Raw genomic sequence first — 20,374 nt, 5'->3', positions numbered from 1 at the left:
AATGTTTATTAATTCTCTGTCCTGTGTTGGGCACTGGGGACACCAACTCACCGAGCCCTTGTCCTCCCAGGTCTCGGAGCAGAGACGCATGAGGCAATGGAATTCAAGAGATTTGAAATACTTGGAAGCCTCTTGTTGGGATAACCCAATGACAGGCATTTAGAATCGTTTACAAAGGATTTGGAAGACTGTTTCCTTTCTCTGTGCCTTTGCTCAAACTGCCCCTCCAACTGGAATACTTCCTCTCTTTTTTTGGCGAACTCATCGTTTAAGACTCATCTCAGATATCACCCCCTGATACTCTCCTCAGTCCCCCCTGAGCTGCCCGCCTCGGTTGTGCATCCACAGCCCTTCGTACAAGCCTCACTCACAGTACCTAGTTAGCATCGCGCACTGCACTGTGCTTCCTGTGCCTATCTCCTTTATGAGACTCTGGGTTCCTGGAAACAGGGACCTGAGTGTTACTCAGTGTTGTATATCTACCTAGTTCAGTTAGTATGTCCTGGGTTTGATGAATGAACAAATAAGCACTTCAGCACAATCTTAAGGGTTAACAAGTGTTTCTCACACACAGAAGGAGAGAAAAGAGTCCCCAGCTCAGAAAGTCCGGGTGGAGGCACAGTGCTCTGAGAGGGTGTGGAGGGCGTGGCGTGGCTGCAGAGCTGTGCGGAGTCCTCGGGGTGGGGATGTTTGGGTGCCAGAGGTTGGGTGTGGGAAGTGTGGCTGAGGTTAGGGCTTGGGGGCTAAGTTTGGGCCAGATGTGAAAAACCACATAAGCCATGCTGAGGCTCACAGACATTATCCTGTAGTCAGAGTGGGAGCAAAAATCTTTACAGAGTGACCATATCTGATTAGTGTCTAAGGTCATTCATGTGACCAGGAGAGAAAGCACCGCACTGAGGACAGACGAGGCGGGAGGGTGTGTAGGAGCCCACTGCAGCATCCAGGACATGGGAAGGGTCCGTGTCGGGGCGCTGTGTCCTGAGAGCCCCGGGAGAGCCCTGAGGTGGAAGCACCATGTGGACTCAGGTTTGAGAGGCGAGGCAGAACCAACAGGATCTGGTCAGTGAGTAACCTGAGGCGTGGGGGAGGAGAAGGATCACGGTGGTACTGGGGTTTCTAACTTGGAAACTTGGGGCGATATGAACAATGTTAGTAGAGACAAGGACCCTGGGGGGAAAGATCATGAAGTCTTTTTTGGCAAGATTTCTATGGCAATCCTTCCAGATGATTTCTGTAGATCCAGAGCTACATCGTTACTAATTTAACTAAAAGAGTTCAATAAAGTGCAAGAAAATGAACCATGAAAACCTAGAGTACAAGAAATATTATAATCCTCACAGTCAGATGGAGCAATTCTGATGATTTAAAGGGGCAAGAAACCACTTCAGATGAGAAATCTTTTGATTCTCAAAACCTGTAATATTCCCCAGCTAGTGAAATTGGCATTCGTATATAAAATATGCCCTAGGCCATCATATTCCATGTTTCTTATTTTCTGGGCCCACCTGCATCATTTTCCTATCTTTTAAAACATTATTACTGCCCACTGGCTAATGTCCTCACACCACTCAGTGGCCCAGCCACTGAGGAGAATTCAGGTTACAGTAAGTGGCCCCACTCAGCCATTTTATCGACTAAGGATCTCCTGTATTAGTCATCTTTTCAAAATATTAAAGGCCTAACTATTGTTGGGGGGAAGCCCACAGACACATTCATGAACGAATCTCTTCTGCTCTAAAACTGATCTGTCTGTTAATCTAGTAACCTTCCTCTCTCCCTCATTCTACAGCCAAAGCTCTGAAGAGCAAGCAGGGAACGGAGCCTCTGCAGGACCAATGGCCCCACTTAAACAAGCCGCGACAGGACTTCCCGGGTGCACGCAGGTATCCTAAGTGCAGAGATAGAGGAGAAACTGAAACTGCCAGCTCACCCTCTTCCTCAAGTTGTAGGTGAGAATGAGGTTCCGGGAGAAGGAGTGGGAGAAGGCCGTGTAGAATTCCAGCACTTTCTGCAGGGCGTCCCGTTTGATCACATGCAGGTCACAGTAGGTCAAGGCCCTAACGTTGGCACAGGACTGGGCAAGGGTGGCTTCCTTCCAGAACACATCTCCAAACACATCTCCTTTCCCTAAAGAGAGAAAGTAGTGAGTGAGGAAAGTGTCATCCAGGAGGGGTCTGGCCAGCCGGTGGCTTCCCCCGGCTGCCCAGAAATGTGGCCCATTCTGCAGCTTGGGCTCAGCAAAGGCAACAGTGATTTGAATTTGAACCTTAGAAACATGCAATTTAAGAAACTTAAAAATGCCACAAAATATATGTCAAAGTTTAACCAATGACTCTGGGATCATCCATGTTACCTCCTGAACAGTCTAACCAAAATGAGACCCTCTGTTATTCTTTACACACCCCCATTTTTCCAAAACACCAATCCTAATCAGAAATTATTTATTTATTTGCTTGTTTATTGTCTGTTCCCTGGCATGAGAGTTCATGTGTTTTATCCCCGCACGTTAACACAGTGTCTGGCACATAGTAGTTCTGTCCATATTTAGAGTCAAGAGAAGTGAGGAAGGAAGGTGAATGATGGATCCACAGTGGGCTGTTAGCGGGAGGGTGTAGACTCCTTATTGGAGCCAAGGAATAGGAGAGGTCTCCTCTGCGTAGGATAATCTACATGGGCGAAGTCGGGCGAGAGCGGAGTCCGCCCCCTCTCACGTCCTGTCCACTGCCCTGAGTTCGCATTTGTACGGTGGCCTCCATTCCTCACCCCCTCGCCCATGCCTCTTCCATGTTCCTCAACCTTGCCAATGCCCTCCTGGTAGAACAAAAATATTGGCTCTGTATACATGATATCTCCAGGATGCTAAGAGCGTAGCATTCCACAGGAGTACCTGTCATAAATCCACAGAGAACTAATTCCACATAGCCATGTTCTGGGTTAAACTTCTATCAACCTCTAAATATCTGCTTCTCACACCTAAAGATATTCTTCCTACTTTTCCCAGCAACCCATATTTTAACATATGTCTAATACAAAGCCTAAATTCACAGCCTCTGGTTATAAATAGCTTGAAGTAATGTTTATCTTGCTTCTAAATTTTCAGCACAGATAAACACAAATTTGAATCCTCCGGGAGCCAGAGAGGAGTACGCAGGGGAAGGGAAGAAAGCCACAAGGGTGAAAAGTAACCCTGACAACCCTCAAGACGGTTGCCTGCTCCTGTATCCAGAGCAGCCACCCTCCACAGCGGGAACCCGTGTACCCGTGATGCAGTACGATTAAGAGGACCGCTGTTTTCTGGATCCAGGCTTCAAAGGCAATCAGACTTTCAAGCACCTGGACAGAACTTGACCTTTTCTTAAACACACAAAGTGTGATTCTAAGTATATAAGTACCCCTTGGGCACAGCCTTTTCTGAGCACTTCTACCATGAGAGCTGAAAAACAAGTGTAGTAGACACATGACTGCACCATTCTCTATGTGTTTGAGAAGTAATGTGCAGTTCCAATTTATGAAGATGGTTTTACTGACTCCATGTGAGTAGGTCCCATGCATGGGGGAGCTTTTAGGTAGACGTGCCTTTAAAACTTTGCTATTTAAATTCCCTTACCACGTTGTGAGTCAGTCATCTGTAATAGGAGTGGGCTAATGTAGGGCGGTGGCCAGTGGATGGGAATGTCCGTCTCTGCGGGTGCTGCCTGGCTTCCACGGAGCAAGGCTCATTCAGTGTGTGCTCCCTGCTCCCTAGTACTGAGTTCTACCCAGCAACCCTGGCCAGTTCGTCCGTACATATTCATCTTTCCATAAGCTCCCCTCAGTGCATCACAATGCCCCGCCTGCCTTTCATATTCACTTAATCTTATTCCTCCAGAGAACGCTCTCCTTCTTACACACAGTATGGAAGCTAAAAAATGGACCCCATCTGTATCCTGCAACTCTCATTAAGAGGCAAAGCCTAATTCTCTTCCCCTTGAATCCTGGACTGACCTTAGTCCCTTGCTTTGACCAACAGAGTGTGGCAGAAATGATGCCTGGGATTTTGAGGCAAGATCATAGGAAGCCTTGCAGCTTCTGCCTGGCTCTCTTGGGACCCAACCACCATGTTTTGAGAAGAACGAGCCATGCAGGAGGTCCTCTATAGGTGCTCTGTGGAGAGCCCAGCTGAGCTCTCAGCGGACAGCCAGCCTCTGCCATTCAGGTAAATGAGCCACCTTGGCTGCCCAATAGCGCAGCAAACTGCAGCCCCAGCCAGCACTTCCCACATGTGGGAAGGCCAGGTGAGAACCACGCGGCTGATCGAAAACCCACAGAATGGTGAGAAACAATAATGAATTTCTTGAGCCACTAAATGGAGCAGGGGGTGGTTTGTTACACAGAAATAGATAGCCAGGAGACACTGAATCATAGAAATCTAGGCCCATGAGACTTAACAGGTTACCTAATACTGCAGCAGAACATCACAACCAGGCCTGCGTCCAAGCAGGCACCCCACTTTCTTCCCTGAAAGAAGGAGACGAGAAAGGGCAAGAAGTGGCTCTAAAGGAGACAGATGGTCCTGAGTGAGCATCTTGCATATCAATGAGAAATACAGAGCTTACAAAACTTGCTGTCTCCTATTGGGAAGTAGTGGGGTATAACTAAGCCAGGACTATTGTGAGTAGAAGAGCATTGGTAACCTTGCTTGATTCTTATTAAATTACTTCATTTGAACAAGATCTAACATATGAGCATTACACTTTCCAAACAGATTTGGGAGTTAGTTTTCTAATTATAAAAGAACCCTAAAGTAAAATAATAGCTCCCCGTGTATATTTAAAATGTGAGTTATCTGTAAAAACTCAGTTTATAAACTTCTTCAAACCTATTGCTTAAAACAAAGGGCAATCATGTTGTGGTTGAAACATACCATGAAAAAAACAAGTGACTCTTTAGAAATGACAATATGCCCATTGTAAAAGTTTTCCAAGCAAAGGTTTTGACAGAAACAACAAATGGAGGGTAGTTCTACCACAAAAAGTGCTTCGCAGTGAGATAATCGTGATTAACGTGCACGGTCTTGGTCTCAGTGTTGTCCTAACTTGCATCTGATTCCTCCTGTCAAGGCCGCGTTTTTGTATAAATCATGTTAGTAAGATTTAAGAATGTGGCATTGGAGGACCTGTCAGGTTCAAAACAAAGCAAGACTATTCTGGCAAATGAGAAATGTATGTGTGACACACATAACTTGCGGAAAGTGTCAAAGGGAAGGGGACCGAGCATTTGGCAGGCTACTTGTAAGTTACACGCGTTGCTGGGAACAATGACTTCCCAGGTCAGCTTGTGAATCAGAAGCAAGGACAAGCCCTACACCCACACTCACTTCTTGTTCCCTGGTGTGAAATAATCATTCACCCAAGAACAAAAGGAACACCAATGCACTGGGAAATCAAACTACTTGAAGCAATTGGCTTATTGATTTACTTATTACACTGAAGCGCTGGGTGCAGAATGTTAAAGTGACGTTCCAATTTCTGAAATACATTCTAAGTGGACTTTCTGAGCTGGAGGAGAAATTTTTAAGGGAAGGCAGTCTAATTAAAACTCCAAACAAGCACCCCTGGGACAATCACTCCTCTTCCTCCACCCGCAATTACACGCAGCTGCCATCACTGCAGCGCCACTGTGAGGGGACACAAATGACCCTACGGGCTACAGATGTGGGATTGAAGGAGCAACATGGACAGGTGCGGGGACACACAGCTCCGAAGGCCCCGGGAGACGGAGGGGAGATCTCTGCAGGGGGCACAGCACAGGAGGAAACCCAGACCCTGCAGATGATTTGCTTCGGCGAAGGACAGAGGCTGGAACAACCACTTGAGGAGGCTGGGGGTGCGGGAGTGGGAGTGGGCTGGGTTAAGAGGGGCGGATGGTCAGGGCAAAGTCCAGAGGTGCTGGAACTAGGGCCCTGCGGCGATCAAAGAGCCTACCCGCAAGTTAAAGAGTTGCAGGGAAGCAATTCTACCCTGAAACTGACAACTGTCCAGGAAAAGGCCCTGTTTATTCAAAGACAAGTTCTGAGTGAAGAGAGGGAAGGGCAGAGACGGAATGGAGAGCTGTTTCTTTTCACTGTTCCCTGTCACGTGCTCTCGTAAGGACCCTTCGCAGTGGGGGGTCCTGTACTGAGCAAAATACAATTCTGCAGTTAAAGTCATTATCTGCCGCTAAAATCAAGCTTCTCCAGACCCAAGCCAATTGGAAAGAACTCAGTCATTCATGCAACTTCTGGCAGGCACTGTTCTAGGGGCCGAGGGATAGCAGTGGAACGACAGACACCACGCAGAGAGACCGCCACTCAGGGGGTTATAACACGACCGGGCCCGTGACGAGGGCGGCTGCAGGAGGGCTATCCACCCAAGCCCAAGGGCTAAGGGAAGACTGAAGGACGTGTGCATGGGCTCCAGTTAACCAGCCTGGAGATGAAGCACAGAGGGGGTCCTGGGGAGAGGAAGCGGCACAGGATGTGGCTCTTTAGCAGGACTGAAAGCTCCTGCCTCTGGAAAACCCTGTGTTTTGGGTTATATCCTCCTTCGCTCACCTGGTGAGAGATGAGCGTTGCCAGTGTATTTTGTAATCCGTTGATGAAAGAGCCTGGTCTCCTCACTCAGCTGCAAACTCACCTAAGCACCTTGTATACTGTGCATCCGGAGTATGTGACGCCCACTCGCTGAGGGGCTGGGTTTGCTGCGCCATTGGCGGCTCCACTGGGGGTGCTGAGAGAGGTGCCAGGAACAGGGGGTGCAGCAAGGGCCAGGCCCCCCAGCCCACTTAAGTACTGCCTTTACTCCTTCTCTCTGGGGCATCAGGAAGTCCTCTGTCCTCAAGCCATTTCAGGACTGGCGGGGCCTGTCACTCACTTCCTTGGGATGGAGAAATGGGACTGCAGAGACCCTGGCATGGCTGAGAGGGCCTCTGAGGGACAGCCTTTGTCTCTCCTGCTCCTAAGAATGATTCTGCTTAGGAGGGAGACACAGAGTAGAGGGGCTGGACCACTCTCCCCCGGCAAGCCCTGAGCAGACTGTGCGCACCCACTGATGGACGGTCCAGGGGGACGGTGAAGAGGACAGGGACAGATCTCAGACCTCCTGATTCCTCACATATGCCAGGCACGTTAAATCCAGGTCCTCTCCTTGGTCCTCGGAGACATGTCTAAGACACAAAGAAAATTCACCAAAATCTCCTCCCTGGTACTGCCTCAGGCTGTTTTCCAAGTACTTCATCATCCATTCTCTCAACACAAGCTTCAGGGCCAGACAAGTTGAGCTCAAGCTCAGCTCCACCCTGTCAGGGCAGGAGCTGGTCCCTGCGGGCCTCCCCCCTCCCGGCACCCTCCCCCCACCCCTCCCTGCCCCGCAGTCACACCGAGGTTCTCAGAGTCCCTCCAGGTCAAGCTCCCCTCTCCCCTCAGGGCCTTCCCAGCACTGCCCCCGACACTCCAACCTGCACCTTGGCCTTGGTGACTTGCGCTTCTGCTTTGAAATGCCCTGCTTCTGCTCCCTGACCCCTTAACCAGAGCAGCTGCCATCACACATGCCCCTGCAGTCTGGAACTACTCCTCGTACCGCCCGTTGCTACACTGGCAGCAGGAGCAGCGTCTGGCGCGCAGCAGGCACTCAGTGGGTGCTGCGCGTGTAAGTAAACCAACAGCGCTGGGCAGCTTACTCAACCTCCCTATCTCAGCGCAGTCAGCTATAAAATGTGCATAAAAATACCGCCTCATGGGGCTGCCGTAAGGTTTGCATGAAACGATGAGAACAAAGCGCTGTGTTTGGAACGCAGTAGGGACTTGATAAATAGTAGTCAAAATAAAAGGAGAATTTTCTTATCAGCCCTGTAAGGATATTCCACGGGCATCATCAGCCCCACTTTAAAAAGAGGACCATGAGCTCCAAAGAGGTGATATGACTGCCGCGACCCCATGAGCTCTCCCCCCGCTTCCCCGGACCTCGGCCCTGGGAGGGCGGCGCATGCTCCCACGGGGCTGTCCTCTGCGGGCCTCCCTCAGGCCGCCCTCCTCCCAGCAGCATTCACGAGATCTACCTTGGATGGGCACCCTGACAAGTGACGAGGAAAAGGTACCCTCGGAGGCAGCTCTGATCTTCGGGGGCTCTGGCCTAGGAATCCAGCTGTTCCCCCAAAGCTATTCCCTCCTCTTACTGTAACAGAGCCCATGACTCGTAGCTGGCATGAGGACAACCAGAGTCAGACTGCCCTGCAGCTAGGCGAGGCCATTTGTCCACGTGCTGGTCAAGGGGCGGGGTGCAGAAGGATGCGCACAACCCCTGGTGCATGCCCTGCCCTTCCCCTCTGCCCCTTCCTCCTGCCTGGAACAAGGATGTGCATTTCCTCGGACCAGGAGGCCGAGGTGACGACCTAGTTAGGATGAAGCAAGGGGCTAGGAGAAGGCCGAGTGCCCACACTGTGAAGTTGCCATATTAGCTGTCTTATACCTGGACTGCTGCACAAGAGAAAAACAAATTTCTGTCTTGTCTAAACTCTTCTTTGGTGGGGCTGTTGTCGAAGCAGCTGAACCCACACCCAAGCCAACTCAGGGGTCCACAGTCCCGTGGGGCAAGGCAACGTGTTGAGCTCTAATGGGGTGGTGCGCACACACCTGCTCTCTGCCCCTGCTCCAGGAAAAAGCACGGGTTCCGTGTCTGAAAGACTGCGCAGTGACCTGACAATGGGGGCTCTGGCAGCACATTCAGAGCAAATCTCCAGCAACCTGAGCTAAACGCCTTGACAACACCCACTTCCGGGCCCAGCCCTGATGGGACCGGGGAGCCAGGCTCCGCTGAGAACTCACGCTGTGTCGGGCCAGGCAGGGGCCGGGCACTCTGCCTCAGGCGCCTCTGTGTGCCTTGCCCCAAAGGCGCGGGAGCCCAGGCTTTCCGGCTTATTTTGGGATGCTTCGTAACTCTCCCACATGCACTAATGGCTCTTTGCCCTGCAGTATCTGATGGGTGGGGGGTAGGTAAGCAAAGTCCTGACACCTTGAATTTTGCCTTCTCTTATCTGTAGTGAATCTACAAAGTCCTTCTTCTTGATCTTAGTGGGGGAAAAAAAAATGCTGCTGGCAGTCTGGGACCTCTGCCTCTTCTTCCAGTTTAGAGAAGCGGGGAATGTACATCAAAGACAGAGACATAGTAGAAATCTCATCAATTTGCCTTCCCGTCCAAGCGTCCTAGCAGTAAAAATACACTACTAGGAATAAAGCCTTAGTGGTCTTATCTGATTGTGTTGTGGTGTTGGGTGTTGAGCCAACATGTTTTGTTGGACTTCTTTTGCCAACAAAGAAAGCGGGAACTGGTGATGCTGGGAAGGACTTGGCTCCAGGAACAGGCGTGCATTTTACCACATACCTCTGAGGGGTATCTTGTTCTAGAAAGTTTTGCTCTTATTTTAGGTTTTACGGGAGACTTCAGAGGTGTCTAAGAAATGCTTGTTTTCTTTTCAGGTCGGTACAAAGGGCAGCAATAATTACACCTTTCTGTAAACCATCTCTATAACAGAGATGGGATGCTGCATGGGTCACCCACATATCCAGACACTGAGACCCTCACAGGAACCTGTGACGTTGTACCCCTAGTCTGATGTGAATGGTATCTGACTGGGAGTTCCCAAAGGCGGGGTTCCGTCTCACCATCTTTGCATACAATTCAATCCAGCTCAGCCATTGGGCCTTACCTACCATGGGTCAGGCAGTGTTCCCATGGTTAATGGGGATAAGACAGATGGATATTACATTGTCTCTACATTAAAGGGGCTGACGACTAAGGAGATGAAGCTACCATGCAGGTAACAAGGGGGCATCAAACAAGTAAAATGAAATTTCAAGGTATGTGGAGACTGGGCTAGGGAGGACCACGGCGACTTCATGGAGAAAACGGGAATGGAGCTGGCTCTCTATGGTAAGGTAAGAGGATTCAGGTGCATGAAGGAGGTGGATAATTTTTCCAAAGAACAGAGTAAAAAAAGCTGGGTGGCTGGGAACGAAGACAGCTGGTCTGGGTTACGCCGTCCTTTCTTTTACGGCTCAGTTTGTCGTCAGTGTTATTGACACTGTCTCTGCCCTCTAACTATTAAGGGAAAAGGACTTATCCCTATTCCCGATGTTTCCCTCGGGGAAGGCAGCTCCAGGGACGTCACACTCCTGGCTTCTGTCTTCCCCTCATCTGAGGAGTCTGGGAGAAGCTGCCATGTGAGGCCAGCCCCTTGCTCTGTCCTCGGGGTCTGTCCGCCCACGGGAAGCATGTCTCTCTGTCTCTCCACACCATGAGCTTTGCAGGGAGGCCCTCACAGGGGAAGGTCTGTGATGGTCAGTACCACCAGGGCGGGTCTAATTCTGGAGCTCAATATTGAGCAGGCACCTTGGATGCAGATAAAATGCACATTCTCCGATATTAGCTTTATCAGAAAAAATAAAAGGTGATTTCTGTCTTGTACCTATGTTACTGTCTCTCTCTTGGCTTGGAACTCTGGGGAGATTGATGCAATTTGCGAACCCAACACCCACCTCTCTTCATTTCTTAAGCCACTTTGATCTTGCCTCTGACCCCTCTACTCCACTAATACTACCTTCTCGGTAGTCAATAACTTTTCTTGATAAAGCTAAAAGATATTTTTTAGTCCTCAGCTTATAATAGCTCTTTGCTTCTAATATATACTTAAGTTGTTTAACATTTTTTAGCTCTGAAATCAGAATGTGTCTTACAACCGACGATAAGTCACAGTTTAATTGGCAGCATTTTTTTCTTGGGCTGTAAAATCCTGGTGTATCTTACAACCCATGGCATCTTCTAGTCAGTGCATCAGGTTCTGTAACATTTGAAGATACCATTCTGCCTCTCCTTATCTTCTGCGATACGGCTCTCTCCTGGCCTGTCCCCTCTGCGGGCTCCACCGCAGGCTCCTGTACGTGTCCGTATGAATGTGTTCCTTGGGGCCCTGCTCCAGACCGTGCTGCTTCTTACCCTCCCTCCCCTCGCTCCTTGGGTTTGCTCCGCCTCTCTCTGGCTTCAATGGCCACCTGGATCATGATGACCCCCAGATTTATATCTCAAGCCTAGATCTCTTTTCTGAGACCAGAATCTCCCACTGGACAATTTGGCTTAGCTCAAATCTAAAGACCCGAAACAGAACCGGCGCCCCTCCCAGGTGAGCCCATGTTCCAGTGTTCCTTATCCCTGTGGAAGTTTTCCGAGCCATTCCAGACTCCTCCCTTTTCTCCAGAGCCAGTAAGTAAGCTTGGACGAGTTCATCTGTCAAATATCTTTTGAGTGTGTCTATGTCTCTCCATTTCCACTGCCACTGAGTCAGTTCAGGTCACTTTCATCTCCCGGCATCCTCCTCGCTGGTCTCCGTGTCTGCTATCCATTCTCTTCACAGCAGTCAGGATGATCTTTAAAAACACCAACGTGATTCTGTCCCTCTTCTTCCTTTAAGTCTTTGTAGATGCTGTTCTCTGCTGGAACACCCCTATCCCAACCACCACCATCATACTACTGCACCTGGTGGAATTCAATTCATCATGCAGTACGAGTGCAGATACCACCTCTGTCAGGAAGCTTTCTTTGGTTTCTCCTGGCTCACCTGTCTTATAAGTTCCCATAGCATCCCATTCTTACTCCTATTATAAATCTTGGCTCTGTATTATAAAACTGCGTATTTACTTGTCTATTGCCCTGGTGAGACTGTTAGCTTTACACCAGGTATGTTTGTTGGGGTTACTGTTGTGTCTCCAATCCCAAGCACTACACCAGGCACGTGTATGGAGTGAACGAATCAACAACACGTCAGTGAAAAGATAGGTCTGAGTGAACAGTGTAAGGTGGGCCAGGATATGAAAGACTTAGAATGCCTCAGGATGGGTGACTTAAAGGAGAGACTCGGTCTCCAGTCTGAATGCAGGCACCCGGGTGTCCTGAGGTAGCTACACGTCAGCCTGACTGAAGAAGGAATTTGCTGACCTGCTCACAAACACTCCTGTAATTCCCTCTGGTCCACACTGATACTTAGCTGAAAATTTACAGACAAGTTTAAAAAGAATAAATAAAGATACTGAATATCAGAAATTACCTTATGATATAAATGTTCTCTGTAAAGGAATTAGAATCTCACCCAAATATGTGGCACCAGCCTTCCTTGTGAAGAAGGTACAGAGCATGAGCAAACAACCCTGCACCTCTATCTGAGTGGGGCCACCCACACATGGTTACATTAAAGCAAATGTTTGGAAACATCATGGTGTGTCTCCTGTTCTTCACAAAGGCAATTAGATAAAATTAAGTCAGTTGAATGCATCTCCACTAAGTTATACAGACCAAAAATCTTCCACTGAAAGAAAGTCATAATTTTCCAAGATTGTTATAGATAAGAATTGAAAAGTGACTTGCTCTCTCCCTTTCTGTTTACAAAACAATATACAGTAGAACTTCATCATTAATTCATTCCAGAACTCATGACGAGTGATGAAACCGACAAATACTGAGCAAGCGACAAGTGATGAAGCGCCTTTTTTTACAGGGCAGCATAGTGACTCACACAAGTTCTAGCAAGTGCGACAAGTCCTGAGCAAGTGATGAGTGATGAAGTGTTTTTTTCCTCATCAAAATGCGATGAGTACATGGTTTGACAAGTTCTGAAGCCGATGAGTACCAAGGTATGACTGCATGTACATTGTAGAAAAGAATTGAAAATATATTGAAAAATAAGGCCACCATCCAGAAAACATCAGCCAACATTAGGGTACACTTCCCATCTTCCTTCTACTCATATATGCATTTTTATGTAATTGAAGTTACTGTTACTGCATAGGTAGTTATACATTCTGCTTTCCCCCCACTTAATATTATACTGGAAACGCTTTGCATGCCAGTAAAACTTCTTACATCTTGACTTACCGTACTTTTTTATTTAACCAATTTGCTTTGTCTGGGCACTAAAGTTATGAGAATTTCCTTTAGAAAACTCTATTAATTTTCCTAACTATCAGTGTCTTTAGGGACCGCAAACCAATTTTTAAAAATTGTTTCAGCAAAAACAGAATTAGGAAGGAGAACCTGGTCCCCACCCCCACCCTCTCTCAATCAGGTAATATGTTCATTACCTGATACAAATGTTTTTGCATTTCTGAATGTCTAGATTATTCATACTACACCTCCTCACTTGGAGTGTGGATTTAATATAATTGCTTTGGTTGATGGAACAGTTATATGAATATTAATGCTTGGTTGGAGTGTTTAGAGAGACACTTAAACATAGCTTCTTTCCCTTGTGCTGAGCATGAAAATACCTTTTGATACAAATTGTATTATATGGCATGTCAGCTAGTCCGCTCGGTATGTGGAGTAAGGCACCATGGCAGATGGCAGCGCGGGAAGTGGAGCATGCCCCCTCACCCCCTCCAGCTCACAAAAATCTCAGAAGCATCTCTGTGAGGGACTTAGCTTCCCCATCTCTAAAAGAATGAGGGTTTATATGAAGCTTTTGCTGTTTCTTAAACCTTTGTTAGATAGCCAGTCTGTCTGCATTGTCTAGCTTAACTGTCCTCCTAATCAAGACCTGTTTGAGGGAGGGGTTATGTAGTACCTACTAAAAGAAATGTCATTATTTGCTGATTGGATCAGTAAATGTCAAGTCTTTAAAAACATTATTTTTTTTTCAAATTGCATCTTAATAACCGAAAGGATCTGTAAAACTTGGAATGACATTGACTTTCTCAAGATCTGCTTTAAAAATAAATTTACTGATTTTGAAAGTAGCATATGCCATTTTAAAGAACACTTGAAAATGGACAAATATAAAAAAAGAAAAGGAAAATCAGCTACAGCCCTTACAAACCAAAGACATCCACAGTGACAAGCCGATGAAAGTGTGGGAGGGCTTTTATCTACAAATGTTTCTCCCCATATAGCTGAGATTTTGTTGCACTTAAAAATTGTATTTTACTTACTTTACTTATCATAAGTTTCTAATGACATTTAAAGTTCTTTGTGAACATTCTGAAAGACCACACTCTTATTTCTTTAAAACATGCTCTGAAATACTTGGTTATTTAGAAAAATATTCATATGTTCTCTCTGTACTGATCTCTCTCCACCCCCCTACTCCCATTCCTTCCTCTGAATCCTAAATCCCTATCTTAAGCCCTGGCGTGTTTTCCCAGTTCCAGACCCACCTTGTTGCGTGTTTGTTGAGGACTCCATCCGGATACTCCACTGGTCTTTAAGTCAGAACCACATCACTCTCCTCTCCCACCGTCTCTTCCTCCTGGAGGCCTTCTTACGTTACCAATGTCTCCATCTCCCTTCTTACTCGAAGGTCAAAATCACCCCTCTCACCTCCCTCTATCTATTCCTCATATCCTATTATTTATAACCTTTCAGACTCTCTTTCCAGAATGTCCCATCCACCTGTCCCTCCCACCTAAGGTTGCCAGGTTCAGCAAATAAACATACAGGACACCCATTTAAAGCTGAATTTCAGATACATGGATAATTTTTTAGCATAAGTATGTCCCATTGACTGTTTGGAAATATTTACACGTAAAATTACTTCTTCTTTATATGAAATCCAAATTTGACTGTATTTTATTTGGCATCCCTACTTCCCTCTTAATTTCTACTGCCCATGCCTCAACACCTCTCATCTCTTCTACAAGCCATAGTCGCCTCATGATCTCCTGGTCTCTGTGTCTAACTCATTAATCTTCACAAATCACAGCCCTAATGGTGTCATGTGTGACTCACCACCTTCGGTGGTTCCCCACTGCCTAGTTCTTCATGCTGACATTTAGAAACTCCACAGACTAGCCCTGAGCGGCCTCTCCAGCCCCAGGCCCCACTGCTGCCCCTCAGGGCTCTCAGCTCCAGCTCAAGTGCTGGTCTTGTGGTTACAAAACACACCCTTCCACAGCCTCAGCTCCCACCACTCTTTCCGTCTACAATGCGCTGCCTCATGTATCCAAATCCTGACTCCATCTTCACAGGGCCACCACCCTAGGCTGCACCCTCCTTCCCTTGTATATAGATCACCTGCTATCTACCATTTTGGCAGGTCAGAAATAGTTGAAATTTGGCAATTTCATATGGTTTAAGCTACTATAATAGTGGGCCCCTACCTCTGGCTTCCCTGCCTTACTACTTTCTACAGGATCATCATCTCACCCCTTTCCATACACAAAAATAAAACATCAAATAGTGACTGTCCACAGCAACGTCCTCAAGGTATCATCCTCTAACCACATTCAATGGAATCACATGAGTGAGGGAGGGTTTTCTGACCCTGCAGATCCTAAGAACCCATCCTAGAGCTGCAGTATAAGCATCCACAGGAGGGACCTCGGCATGTGCACCATGAGCAAGCTTTCCAGCTGAGTGCTATGCTCACTAGCATTGAACACCACCAGTCCACATGGGAAGTCTTCTCATTCTGCTCTACTCACACTAGTCCCTGAATATGCCTACACATAATCTTACTTCTGATGGCTCTAGAGGCCCATACTACTCTTCCCACTTTAAAACCCAACCTATAAAACATTCCTACTGGTCCTGCCAAGCCTGGTCAGTTTTTACCTCTTCCACAAGCATTCCCCTGTTCACTCCAGGAAGCCTACAGGAAGAGGTGCCCGTGTTACTTATTGTCACTAATCATGCATTTATCTCCCCAATTGGGATAGAACATCCATTCAAAACAAGGATTTTTCTCTACATCCCCCCTCAAAGAGAATAACACCATGTTATGCTGTGATAGTTGGTGAATAAATAGATGCCATATTAACATCCAGGCAAGGTCAACGGATTATTTAAAGCAAAGGTGAGCGTGTCTTCCAAATTAGGAAAAAGAAGACTCCATTGGTGAAAAAGCATTTACACATTTACATGTCCATTTAAGCAGAATGTAAATCCTAGCTTAGTAGTGACAGAACTGCAAGTAGAAAGCTACCTTGGAAGATCTGATGAGCCAGGGCCTGCCCATCAGCCCTCTTCATGGCTGCACCCCTTCCTTGGGTCCTGGCTCACCCACAAGTTGAGAAGAGTTCCCTCTACTTGAGAGCCATGTGCAGATCTGTGCCAAAAAGACACAGTAGACTCAACAGGATAAACCCCTCATCCTTCAATCCTCCTCCTCCTCTTTTCCTCCTCCAGCTCCATTCCCTGTTTAGCCACTGCCAGACACTATTGCCTCTTTTCGCTTCCCATATCCTGGAGGTTCTCCCTCCCCTGATACCTCTGGACTCTGGGTCTTCTGCATCTCCCACCCACCACCTTACTGAGGTCTTCATCATCTCTCACCCGAACCTCCACACCTCTGTATTTGTGGAACCAGATCTTCACGTCACTCTCATTTTTGAAACTTTCTCTGGGGCCCCCATCCTACAAGGTAAAGTCTAGACCCTTATTCTGGACCATGGGGTCTTCCACAGCTTAACTTCCCATTCCATTCCATTCATTTCAATTCAGCAAGCAGCCTCTAGTGCCTTCCATAGGCTGAGCCAAGTCAGAGATATGAAATCAAAGGGCCACAGGAGAAGCAGATGAGTAAACATGTGATTGATGCAGAGTGATGGGCTTGGTCGGTCGAACCACAGGAGGCCTTGGAGACTAAACCTGTTAGTAGTAACTCCTGCAGGGAGTTAATGCAGACTCAGGGCAACAGGTAAATCTCCAGCTCCAGGTCCAGGGCTCTTTACGTTACTCAAGGCAGCCTGGCCAAAAAGACCTCAGTCTTGCCCAATAGAATGAAACAAAACAAGACAAAAAAGAGAAGACTCAAGATGATCTGTGATTAAAATACGACTTAAGTATTAAAATGTTACTCCAGAGACACTAAATCACAGTGAAACAAGATTATTTAAATGCTGCATTTATAAGATAGAAACTCAGGGAGATGGACCACATTCAAACACAGGCCCCATGGAGGCCCATGATTCATCTACTTTGGCTGTGTAACACAGAACTGAGATACAAGTTACTTGCAAATGCTAATAGTAGTATTTGGTCAGGGGCCAAAATGGGTGCCTGTGTCTTTTTATTCTCATATCTATGAAAAACTAGAAGAAAATTATTTTTAAAACTGTAATAAAAGTGCATATGCTAAAATCTTAAATTTATTTCAAAGAGTCAAGAAACTAAATTTGAGAAGACATTTAATGATTTCTAAGAGAATTCCAAAAGGAGATTGGGAGGGCGTCCTTTCAAAATTAAGGCAGAGAACATCAGCAGAAAAGAAACTCATAAGAGATTACCTAGTATATTCTGCTCTCTGGACACAGCATGGCCTTCAATCCTAGAGAGATATAGTCTATGTTTGTGGGACCATGTTTTTAAACTGCAGGCTGTAGCAGGTCAAGAAAGCAATTTAGTGGGTCATGAGAGTCAATTTCTTTTTAAATGAAAGATAATAGAATCTAATAGAAAACGCCAGTTATATTTTATGAGATTTATGTATAATTGCATGTACACATGTTGATTAGTTCATGATGTAATAAACATTTCATATGGTGAGGTGCAGTCAAGAAAGTTTGAAAAAACACTCCTTTAGAGCACTTTCATTACAAAGGGTTCTTTTAAGACATGTACTAAACATACTCAGTTATGAACAGTGACCTTTTCCCTCACTCTTGGAGTCCATGCTAAAATTAAACAGAGAATGGGGGTGGAGCATTAAAACTGAAAGCAGGAAGCAAATTAACAGAATGTAAATGAGTGAACTGATAACTAGGGGCTAGAGACCAAACAGATGAGATAAACGAGCCCTGGGCTGGTTTCTGCAGACTCCTGCTTCAGGATAACTAAAGATGACCTGGCCACTCCCCTTTGTCACGGAGCGCTGGATACACAGCAGCTGCTCAATAATTACTTGCCCAGTGACCCTCTAGAAACACCTGCATTCTATGATAACATTTATCCAGCAGTGTGATTGTTGCTTTTTAATAATGTTGGTCTCCCCCATTGAAATGCCTTGAAGGCTGAGCTAATAATGTTGGGCCCACAGCTGCGTCCCCACCCCTATGACAGTGCCTGGCAAGAGTTCAATAAATTTTGGCTGGATTGAACTCAAGAGCATCAAAGGGCAATGAAGACCTAGTTCTCATATCCATCTGATGCTTGCACCCCCTTTGCAAGAACAAACTGATTTCAATTCACTGAGCAAAAGATATTCTAATCAGAAAAAAAAAGCCTTGAATTTAAGTTTTCAGAAAGCAAACAGCTTGAAAACTCTTACAAGTCCTGGTCCAGAGGTTAGGTTGACTCAAAGAACTTCTACCATCCTTTTATAGAATAAGAGCCTCTTGAAATGTCCTGACCGCTGGGGACACATGGAAGAGGTTTTTTCTAGTTGGGACAGCTTAAGAGCCTTGCTAACTGGAGCAGGCAGGATGCTCAGGAAGGCCTGAGGCAGAGCTGGATTTGGAGGAGCAGTCAGTGGACCTGGTAAATCAACAATAATCAAACCCCAGTGCTCCCCACAAGAAGCCCAAGCTGAGGGGAAATGAGACATGGCTTGGACATAGTCATTTGCCTTCCTTGCTCCTCCGTGGCTCTGTCATACTTCCGTGGCTGGCTGTCCATACTCAACTCCTGATAGCACTGCGGTTTAGGCTACATCGATGAGGGCGCCCTGACCCTGAGTATGTAAGGCAAACAGTAACCCTTAGAAAGCCATGTGGTGAATTATCGGGGGGTGAAGAGGGCTGGGATGGGTAAAAGATGCCCTACACCAAAGGATCGATTCAAATTCAAAATCAAAGGAGAACCTACTAGTCACCCGTCACTCTTCTCAGATAGGCAAACATAGTCCTAATTTTTATTACCAATGGAAAGTCCTCTTTATCCAGGACACTGATTAAAGGCAGGCATAAATGTCATTTCCCTGCGGCTACATTAAGGTAATGGATGTACCGCTCACACACAGTCGTCTCACATCGCTGTGGATGGGAAAGCAAGGGACAGAATAACCCTATCCATAGAATTCAGTGAATACCAGGAATCCAGAACACCTATTTCAGCAAACAATTTCCGCCTCTCTCCCCCACCCAGTCTCTATCCCAGTCTCCAGCAAATGCTGAAGGAATGGAAATCATTCTTGATTTAACCTGAGCAGAATGTAACCAAAAGAGCAAGTGTGCTTGGGGCCAGGGGAGCAAGAGGAGGTCTGCATATTATACACTCAAAGGTTAAACAGGAAGAAAGTTTGGGCTTTAAAAAAAAAAAATACTATCTATGTCTAGATACTTAGTTTGAATTTCAATTCTAACTTTGGTGTAACTTGATCTCTCTGTCTCAGATTCCTGAAATACGAGGGGGGTCCAAAAAGAAACTGGAAATATTTTCTGGAAGGCGAGCCCCTTGTAGTACAGGTTTCCGCTGCCAGGTGAGTGTTCTGGGAACCCATCTGTATCAGTGTGCCAGCTGGTGTTGTTGTGAGAGGTTGTGTTTGGCATCTGTGAATTTTCCTGAAGACTCTTCCAAAGCATTTGCCCATTTCATGATGGGTGCTTTACGAGTGCACCTGCCCACACTGCTCTGAGTGTGCAGCAGTTTTCGACCAAAAGCGGCATGACCCCCTCTGCCCCACCTTCCTTATTCACCTGATCTCGCCCGGAGTGACTTTTTTGTTTGTTTCCCTGGATGAAAAAAGTCCTCAAAGGGAAACATTTTGCTAATGTGAAGGAAGTGAAACAAAAATGGCAGAAGCACTAGAAGGCACCAAAATCAACAAGTTCAAAAACTGTTTTGAGTAGTAAAAAAGTGTCTTTAAAGGTGTACTGCATCGAACGGAGAGTACTTTGAAGGTGACTGAAGTTGAAACATGTAAGAATAAATCACAATTTTTTATAAATAAATTCCGGGTTTTTGTCGGAGGGTCCCCCCATGTATGTCTACAATGTCTAGCAGAGTCTGGCAACTGGCTGGGCCAGCGAACTACATGAATTATCATTAGGACCGCGGAATTACTGAACGGGCCGGAGCAGAGGTTCTGGGGTCTGAGGGACTCCGGGGTGCAGGTTTCATGGGCCTCGTCAGCTGTGAGGTGTTGGGAGGGCCTCCTAACCTCTCAGAGTTTTCACTGTCTCGTATACAAAATGGCGATGATACAGTCGCTTCAAAGAGTTACTCTAAGGGTCCGTTGGGAATCTGTATGTAAAATGCCTGGTGCAGAATAGATGACCATAAATGATGGATCTTATTATGAGGCCTGCCCACTCAGGGTAGACATGTCCCCAGCGAGGAGCTACCCTGAGCTTCCTCGGGCGATCAGATGAATCTCTCAAAGGCCTCCCATGCGCAACATGAGAAACACCAACATGTGCCGCCACATCCCTGTCCTCCTC

General features: G+C 46.6%; 1 protein-coding gene across 2 annotated transcripts in view; it reads right to left on the bottom strand.

Moving 5' to 3' along the window:
* The window catches only part of KCNH1 (potassium voltage-gated channel subfamily H member 1), a 311,369-nt gene that overhangs the window by 73,440 nt on the left and 217,555 nt on the right, over positions 1-20,374 (bottom strand). For both annotated transcript variants that reach the window (XM_054562992.1, XM_054562993.1), the window contains exon 10: positions 1,934-2,130. In XM_054562992.1, coding sequence (XP_054418967.1) covers positions 1,934-2,130 — 197 coding nt within the window. The remainder of the gene's footprint in view (positions 1-1,933; positions 2,131-20,374) is intronic.

This window comes from Pteronotus mesoamericanus, unplaced genomic scaffold (genome assembly GCF_021234165.1).
Source record: "Pteronotus mesoamericanus isolate MK-2021 breed Mesoamerican mustached bat unplaced genomic scaffold, CSHL_Meso_final scaffold_705, whole genome shotgun sequence".
In the NCBI taxonomy this organism is placed as follows: domain Eukaryota; kingdom Metazoa; phylum Chordata; class Mammalia; order Chiroptera; family Mormoopidae; genus Pteronotus; species Pteronotus mesoamericanus.
The sequence above is the reverse complement of the archived record's forward strand: the minus strand, read 5'-3'. Positions and strand labels throughout refer to the sequence as shown.